General features: G+C 41.1%; 1 protein-coding gene across 1 annotated transcript; it reads right to left on the bottom strand.

The window, feature by feature from the left end:
* Nucleotides 1-2,001: 2,001 nt before the first annotated feature.
* LOC102299387 lies at nucleotides 2,002-8,884 on the bottom strand. Its single transcript, XM_005951814.3, has 9 exons — nucleotides 8,855-8,884; nucleotides 8,420-8,479; nucleotides 6,629-6,708; nucleotides 5,733-5,807; nucleotides 4,918-5,212; nucleotides 4,462-4,487; nucleotides 4,268-4,360; nucleotides 2,872-2,964; nucleotides 2,002-2,525 (listed from the first exon to the last, which is right to left on the bottom strand). The coding sequence occupies exons 4-9, from the start codon at nucleotides 5,763-5,765 to the stop codon at nucleotides 2,169-2,171; spliced, it is 897 nt and encodes a 298-aa protein (XP_005951876.3). The 5' UTR covers nucleotides 5,766-5,807; nucleotides 6,629-6,708; nucleotides 8,420-8,479; nucleotides 8,855-8,884; the 3' UTR covers nucleotides 2,002-2,168.
* Nucleotides 8,885-9,380: the final 496 nt, after the last annotated feature.

Here is a 9,380-nt window from a genome sequence, read left to right as displayed (position 1 = left end):
GAGCCGGGGCTCGAACCGGCAACCTTCCGATTGGCAAACTCCCAACTCTTGAGCCACGATCACGACACAAAACCTCAAGAAGAGTATAAATTATTTTATTGCAGATGATGAATTTTCCGCTGTTCAGCTGTACTTGTATAAAAGGTTGCTGCCCGCAAGAACAAATAAGCCTGAAACACTGCAGGGCACAGGCCTGTGTGATCGTATGATGGAGGCAAGTGGGTTTAATTTAATTTTTTTTAAAACACCAGAAACAGAAAAAACTCTACTGAATATTCAACAAGCCAAAGAGAACAGGAGCAGGAAACACAGCTTTAATGTGGTGTGATGATAAAGAAAGGGTTCAGACACAAAACCTGTAACCCATGTTTGGAAGCAAAATCAAAACCTGGTCAAAAAGTACAACCAGCAAAAAAAAGGCCTCGTTAGTTTATTACTGACATTCAAACTGTCTACTGAACTGCTTTTAAAGTAACAGTACAGTTAGCAAAAGAAAGGATTAAGTCTGGAAGAAAATCATCTAACATTAAAGGTAACACCGTTTATCATTGACCATTTAACAGGAAGTCATTATCAGTCAGGCAGAACAATGACGACTGTATTTGGTGCGTAAAATTTAAAAAATGTATGTACAGAAGCAAAAAAGTGAAGAGAGATTCCATTTTCTCCTTTTTGTCTCAATGATTTTTGGTAATTACAAACAAAAAGTAGAAAAGCTCTTTCATGTGTAATGTTAGTGATTACTTCTTCATCCACAGCACATAACTATGCATGTAAGATAGGGAAACAAATAATGTTTTTATCTTATCATCTAAAATGCCTCAAATGTTACACAGAGTTTAAGAATACTTACAGTAACAAATGTATTCGTAGTAGTAATAGTAGTATTATTATTATTTACAGTACTGTGCAAATGTTTTAGGCAGGTGTGGAAAAAATGCTGTAAACAAAGAAAGCTTTCAGAAATATAAATGATTGTTTTTTGGCCCCAAATGTATTCTGCAGCAGGACATTGACCCCAGACACACAGCCAAAGTCATGAAGAAGAAGATCTGCAGCATAAAAAAGTACTGGAAGCGATGGTCCGGCCCTACCAGCCGAGTCCTTCAAAAACTGTGTGCAAGTAAATAATTGGTAAATGGCCTGTATTTGTATAGCGCTTTTACTGGTCCCACCTAGGGACACATTGGTGGAGGTAGCTACAGTTGCAGCCACAGCTGGGGCAGACTGACAGAAGCCATATCGCGCCATCGGCCCTTCTGGCCAACACCAGTAGGTGAAGTGTCTTGCCCAAGGACACAATGACCGAGACTGTCCGAGCCGGGGCTCGAACCAGCAACCTTCCGATTACAAGGCGAACTCCCAACTCTTGAGCCACGATCGCCCTGTAAGTGTACTTAGAAGAAGGCAAAGGGTGGTCACCACAAATATGGATTTGATTTACATTTCTCTTTTGCTCATTCACTGCATTTTGTTGATTGATGAAAATTAATGACTAACTCTTCCATTTCTGAAAGCATTCTTTGTTTACAGCAATTTTTCTCACATGCCTTGAACTTTTGCACAGTACTGTATATAATATAGAAGAACCATACCTGAGGGTAACTGTCCAAATGTGTTACCTCCACAAGAACAACATACCATATTACCATGTTTGTGCCTGTTCTTGGTGCTCCTCTTTGTTCAACCACTGAAGAACTCCAAGCACCTAACTTGTTGGAGGCAGAAGCTAAAAAAAGATGCAGTCACTTAAAAAGTTTTTAAAAATTCTGAAAAAGTTCCTTGAGTCTGAAAGTGCCTCTGATCCATCAGTTATTGGAACACTGGGAAAATCTGCAACTTCCAGAAGTGCTACACAAAGTGCCTGAAACTACTAACTCAACAACAACCACAGACCGACAATCTGAACAGAGGAAATAATGCTGAAAACCCAACAGACCAGGAAACGCTGCGAGGTTCATCTCACATTACTTCTTACTACTTAGCCTTTTTCCTGTTTTGCGCTATAATTTTGTCTTTCAAAATAAAAGGCTGAACTTCAAAACAAAACATTCAAAAAACGTGAGAATACTACTGAAATATATGTGTCCATTTAATGGTCATTTACACCATGAGCTTAGAAAAACAGAGTGAGACAGGTAAAATTAAATAATCATAAAAATACATTTTTAAACCTTTTTAATGGCCGTAATTTTCTTTCCTTGCATTGTAGCCTCTGCTGAGATCGGCATTGCCTCGCGGATTCTGGCTTCAATGCCTTCATCCATTTTGTAGCCAAGTGCCTCTGCCAGGAGACGAGTCCTCACAAAACACTCCTTCAGCTCCGTTTTTACATCCACCACCAGGTGAGTGTTGCTTTTATTGAAGGATGTGACTGCTTTGATTTTAACTCTCCCAGTGTGGACAGGTGCACTCTGATCCTCCACAGCTGCCTTGGGAGTTTTGGTGGCTCCATTCAAATTCAGGGATGAATCACTGTTCGCTGGCTCCTCCAGTTTAGCCTCTGATGGTTCTGAACAATCAGACTGAAAAAGAGCACAAGGTTACCCAAAAACTCCAAATTACAGAGCCCCCTAATGGTCATGTGGTACTAATCTTTACTCCTTGTTTGTAAAACCAATCCTTAAATTTAATGTATTAAAATGTTAGCTCCTCCTTTTAAACACACTCTCTGGTTTCTTCCCTTCACTAATCCGTTCCTTTGGTTTATTAATCTATAATCTTGATTTACTAATATGTCCCCTCAGTTTATTTCCATTATTTTTAAGCCATTCCCTTGTACTTTACCAAGCATTTGAATAACAACTGACTTGTTAAAAAAGGAAGAAAATCAAAAACTTTTGCACTCTGCAGCCTGGAAACAGCAGCTACCTCGGGAGCGTTCGTGGTTTCAGCTGACTTCATAGATAAATCGTTGTTCTGCGTCTTCTTCTTTTTGGGCTTCATTGTGCTGACAGGATCAGTCTGTGGAGACCAAATTAAAACAGGAAATCATTTACAGTGTAATTAACCACAAAGTAATTGTGATGCAATGCAGGGGCCATATGGTAAAACCAAATATAATTATTTATTTAATAAATATTATTGATAATTTTTAAAAGAAATATTATATATTAATATGTAAAAATATTAATAGATATATGAATACATTTTGACCTCTAATTGAGTTTCTCTATTACATCCTGTCAGTTATGGATGTTAACTGTGAGAGTGTGAACTGCCATTTGATAAACTTTTTGTTTGGTGAATTAATCTGTTAGTTTACTAATCTGTTCCCTTTTTTAGTTCCCCCAGTTTATTAATCAGTTTCCTTAATTAATTAATTAATTTGTCAACTCAGTATATTATACACCTTTCATTAATTGAGTTTAATGTCCGGTTCCCTTGATGGATTAATGTCCCTCTATTAATCACTTCCCTGGGTTTATTAATTTGTTAACTCAGTACTATTCGGTTTCTTTGTTTATCAATTAGTTCTGTTGTTGGTTCACTGACCTTGATTTATTAATTAGTTCCCTAAATTCATGAATAAGTTCCCTCGAATAATTCATCTGTTAACATAACTATAGTAATCGGTTCTCCAAGTTTATTGATTGGTTTATTGATCTGTTTAGGGGCGACCGTGGCTCAGGGGGTTGGGAAGCGTATCTGTAACCGGAAGGCCGCCGGTTCGATCCCTGGGCTCTCTGTCCTGGTCGTTGTGTCCTTGGGCAAGACACTTTACCCTACCGCCTACTGGTGTTGGCCAGAGGGGCCGATGGCGCGATATGGCAGCCTCGCTTCTGTCAGTCTGCCCCAGGGCAGCTGTGGCTACACCTGTAGCTGCCTCCACCAGTGTGTGAATGTGAGAGTGAATGAATAGTGGTATTGTAAAGCGCTATATAAATCCAATCCATTATTATTCCTTTAGTTTTTTAGTTATCTTTAATTTATTAATTTACCTCAGTTTATCAATAGGTTCTCTTAAATCAATACTTTGTTAACTCAGTTTATAAATCTATTCCATTCTTTTACTACTTACGTTTATTATTCAGTTCCTTATGTTTACTAATTACTTCCCTCGGTTCCCACAGTTCTGGTTCCTCAGTTTACTAATCAATTCTATAAAATTATTAAGATGTTACCTTGATTTGTTAATGTGCTCCCTCAGTTTATTTCCTCTCTTTTATTAAGCTGTTACCTTATATTATACTAAAAAACTGAATAAAAACTGGCTCAAAAACAATTCAAACACATTTACACCCTGCAGTCAGTAAACAGCAGCTACCTCGGGAGTTTTGGTGGTTTCAGTTGATCTCAGGGATGAATCTTTGTTCTCCATCTTCTTCTTTTTGGACTTCATTATGCCGACAGGATCAGTCTGTGGAGACCAAATTCACAGCAATCATTAATTAAACACAAACTATTTGTGATGCACTGCAGGGGCCATGTGGTTAAAAATGGTGGTTTATTTCTTCTTACCTTACGCTGGGAGTTTATCCGTTTACCTTTAAAAGAAGAAAAATGCTGTTAAGATCTGGCTTCTGTTCGAGAAGCAGAAAACAAACTCTAACTTCAAACTGCGAGCTGATTCACTCTGTGATCAGACACTAAGCTGATCACAGTATGTTCAATCAGCTCCTTGGTTTAGTAGCTGGTTTAAAAACCTGCCGCGGATGTTTTCATGTGTGGACTGCAGACAGGTCAGTGTAAGTGCAGAGGTGCTTTGTTCATCGTCTGCTGAAATAAGAAACAGCAGGTGTTGCCTCAGTACCGGTCTGCAGGTTTCTCTGTGTGTGTGCAGAAATTTCAGATTCTCTGAATCCTTTAATGAACTTTTGAACTTTTAAAAACAGGGTTTCTTATGATAAAAGCTTGGTCCTACCACAGGCTGTCTGTAGAAGTCTGACATTAACACACCTCACAGTGTGACCTCACCCTTCTTCTTCTTTTCCTGTTTGCTCTTCAGTTTGTGCACAAAGGGTCGCAAGTGTTTCTGGACTGCATCGTCCCTCCGAGGTATCCGATCTAGTGCTTCTTTGACTTTCCGGATGGAAGTTTCCACTCCGAAGCGCTCAATAATGTTTTGGGGCAAGTGTTCTTTGAACTTAGTGGTTTTCTTCTTTTGGAGGATTTTCAGAAATGTCAGCATCTCATTGTACTGAGGGTTGTTCAGCTGCCCGAGGATGGCAGTCAGAGCTCTTTTCCAGTTTGTCTCTGAAATCGTTGGCACCTGAGACACAGAGAGATACTGGACTCACACAGCTGTGTTATTTTAGATTATACATTGAAACAGTACGTTTAGAAAATCAATCCCAGTGTAACTCCGGCAGTGAAGAGATCAAGAGACAGTGTCTTCTGAGTCTTTTTCATTTCTCTGTTATTGTCATTCAAAACTTCACCGCAACTATAAAAGTGAAGACAAGTCCAAAATCTGGAGGCAGAAATTTGTATGTTGATCTGGAAATAGTTGGAAATCTCTTTCTAATCATGAAATGACACCTCACATTTATCTGTTGACCCTTTTTAGGGGCCCGACCCACAGGTTGGACTAGTGTAGCTGTATTCAAATCAGAGTGAACCATAAATACTAAGATTGAGGCTGTTTCATGGAACAATCCTCTAAAACCACAGACCGTATCGTCTTGCAGCCTCCATCAGTTTATCAATCATGTCCTGTGACTTGTTAATCAGTTCCCTCACTTTAATAACATGTTCCCTCTGTTCCCTTGTATTCTGAGAGCAGTGGGTACCTTGTGAGTCTTGGATGCATCTCTGTTTTCCATCTTCTTCTTCTCCTTGGACTTTTCTGCTGTCCCAGGATCAGTCTGAGGAAACCAGCAGCTCAAAATTAAAACAGGCGATCATTCATTAACTCAGAGGAATTAATCAGAGTGTCATGGTCCCCGTGCCTGCTCGGCTGGCCCTGTGTGGCTACATGTTATGTTTTGTCTATTCTCTCTCTCCTCTCTCTCTGCTCGCTGCCTGGGCGGAGCTCATTGTGAGCTCCCGGCCTCCACCACCTGTAGGCAATCACCTGTGGCTCCTCACCTTGTTTGCTCCCGCTACTTAAGGCAGTGACTGAGAGCACCTCGCCGCTGGACTATTGAGTAACGCTCGTCAGTGCTACTTTAGCCTCAGCCAGTTTTGAGCTCTGTCCGTGAAAGTTCTGTGCTAACTCTTGTTCTCTGTATGCAGATTTCTCGTGCTTGGTTTGGGGACTCTGGACGCTTTTTCCGACTCCTCTCTGCACCCCTGGGAACCCTGGCCCCCTTCTCCTTCACCTGTATATAGTGCACCTGGAGTGTGTGTAAATAAACCTGTTTTTCTGAGATTTCTGTCTGCGCCAAGTCCTCCCTGCTCCTCCGTGACACAGAGTTATGTTGATGTACTGCAGGGACTTTGTGTTAAACACTGTATGAGAATATGAATAATCTGTCAGCATGGTTTCAGCTTCTCTGTGTTAATAAATCTTATCAGTTACTTATATTTGTGTTCAGTTGATGAATCTGTTTTTCCATAATCTGTCCCCTCATCTCATTATTATATTCATCTGTTCCCTCAGTGTCTCTGTGTTTGTCACATCATCACCTTCCTCCTCTTCCTCTGATTTGAGGAGATATAAAAGCAGCAGAATAAATGACCATACCTGACGGAGGGAGTGGTTCGGTGCTGATGATGATGATGATTTCACTCCTACTTTGTCAGGCTGGCAGCTTTTCTGCTTGCCTATAAGAGAAGAAACTGTGTTACTCTGGTTTGAAGGTAAAACCCTCAAATCTGTCGGTTTAATATGATTGTTTGTGGATCAAGTCCGATCCAAACTGGCTTTTGGAGCCTGTACTGTCAGCTCTGTGGTGGCCAGTGAGCCTCATCTTGTGTTTGAGGTTGAGAGATTACCAGATATAGTCAGGCTCACCTCGATGCACAGCCAAACACCAGCCCAGCATCAGATGTGCAGCCACATGGAGACTCAGCTGAATCTATGAGCAGAGCTGTGTGATCATAACCTGGGCGTGAGTTGGATCTGGTGCCCTGCTGTGCTCTGGTGTTTAGTGAGGACATGCTGGGAGCTCTGGTATGACCTTCAATGAAGAGTCAGTATGGGCCGAGTTACCGACCTCAACTACTGAGGCAGCTACATGCAGCTGTGGCTGTAAGGTTTTTGGTTCCTGTTGTGGCATGAACAATGTGGCGCCACAGTCTTGTTTAGCCTCCCTGTACTCTAAGCAGGTACAGAGGATGGCTTTATCAATACTTAAAAATGGTTCTCATCCTCTAAGGGGTGAATTTCAGCTTCTTCCCTCAGGACGGAGGTTTCTATTTCCGAGATGTAGGACAAAGCGTTATAAAAATAGCTTTGTCCCCGTTGCTGTCACTGAATTAAATAAGAACTGTTTTTGATTCGAAATATTAAAGTATGTGTCACAGTGAGTTTTATATATTTACTAGGTATGTATGTTTTTAAAGGGATGCCAAATGCTGTCATTTTTCTGTAAAGCAAATTTACCTTGCCTTTGGGTATAAATAAAGTTACCTTGACCTTGACCTTGACCACAAGCCAACCATCTCCTGTCGAGTTTGATTAGCTTTTATAGACTTTGAGTTTTTGAGTCAGCTCACAGACATCAGAAGGTCAACCAGAGTTGCTTTGATTGACAGGTCTTTGCTACACTGCATGGATATCCGGGTCAGAGCCTCTGGATTAGCGTGGTGGTCCCACGTTTTAAAGAGGGGAACCAGAGTGTGGTTCCTGCAGTGATCAGGACTCACACTCCTCTGCCTCCCTGGGAAGGTCTGTGTCAGGTTACTGGAGCAGGTAGATCATCCTCACATTCTGGATGATGCACTTTTCATCCCAGCTGGCAGCACGGGACCAACACTTTACCCTCACAACGTGAGGAGGTTTGGCTCTCTTATGTCTCTTGTGGTCTCCTGCTATGGATGTCTTGTAGGAGGAGCTCTGGGAGGACCGAGTGTCAGGCCCGTTGTTACAAGTTATTCAGGGATATGCAGGAACTGACAGTAATCACACTCGAATGCAACCAAAACAACTGCACCAAGACCCTTTGGACGAAACGGTCTCGGTCCTGTTCCAAACAAATTACCAGGAATGCTACAAGGTTGAAACAAAGCGCCTTCCCGTAGCCACGCTTTGCATTCTGGGATGCAGCAGGATGCCATAGATGTCAGTACAGGCGAGCAACCAGCTGTTTATGTAAACTCTCCATGTTATCTACTAGTGCAGTTTTTTACTTTTGTGGCTGCTGCCTTCAGACATGTCTGACCAATGAGTGGACTCAACGTTCTCTCATGGTTCGAGAAACATTTTGGTTCACTTCGGTTTTTCTGTGATCAGAAAAACCAAACTATAGGTGTGAAAACAACATTAACCTTCAGCAGAAACACTGTGACTCCATACAGATAGATGTTCACCTACCAGCTTCACCCTTTCTGCCCGCTGACCTCAGAACAGTTTCACTCTGTTTCCTCTTCTTCCCTGAAAGTCACATTTTTAAAGGTTGAGCACACAGGTTGTTAAAGTCGTGTGAGGCAGCAGTTTTCTCCACAAAGTAAGCATGAAACCCTCCCAGTGGTCCCTGGTTTAATCTGGGAACATGTGATGTGTATCTGGCAATTTCATAAAACATTTTTCGACCTTTCAAGAAATGTGGAATTCCAATAAAATGAATAAACATGAATAATTAAATCTTAGATTCTCATTTTAACACGAAGAAAGAAAAAAAGACCTAAACATCAAACATCTGTAAAAACCTCTTTACTATCACTTGCACTGACCTTTAAAGCTTCTGCTGTTGCTCACAGACCATCTGTAGAAACTTCACATAAACATCAGGTCACAGGATGAACTCACCTCTTCTTTCATTCTCCTGTTTCTTCTTCAGTCTTTTGTTAAGGTTCAAAAATTGAGGAAGGAGAGTACAAACAACCATTGGTCCAGAAGATCTTGGTCAAACAATGATTTTAATGAATACACGCGTGGGAAGACAACTCTGTACGCAGACAGCAATTGATCTTCGACTTAATCAAAGCATAAACAGATTTTTATAGCATCTGGGCTTAAATTTAATGACGCCCCTTCAACGTCACAGATACATTTTATACATAGATCAGATCAAAACCACAATGACTTTTAACATAGTTTAAAAAGAACATTGTCTTCCATCTTCATAACAGGTACTTCCTGTCACTGCCGGATGCTCTCTTGTCATCCAGACACCTCAGCAGCAGTTCTGCGACAAACTGCTCTTTTTGCAACCCCAAGCAAAACATGATTAAACTTTCACCTATAAACGATTCTCTCTAACTGAGTGTGTGTGGGTGTGTGTGTTAACCACAATTGCACCCTGTTTCACCTCGCCGACTAGCTCCTGACCTCT

This window comes from Haplochromis burtoni, unplaced genomic scaffold (assembly GCF_018398535.1).
Source record: "Haplochromis burtoni strain Fernald_Lab_line unplaced genomic scaffold, NCSU_Asbu1 Contig_1130, whole genome shotgun sequence".
In the NCBI taxonomy this organism is placed as follows: Eukaryota; Metazoa; Chordata; class Actinopteri; order Cichliformes; family Cichlidae; genus Haplochromis; species Haplochromis burtoni.
This window is presented reverse-complemented; position numbering and strand designations above follow the sequence as displayed.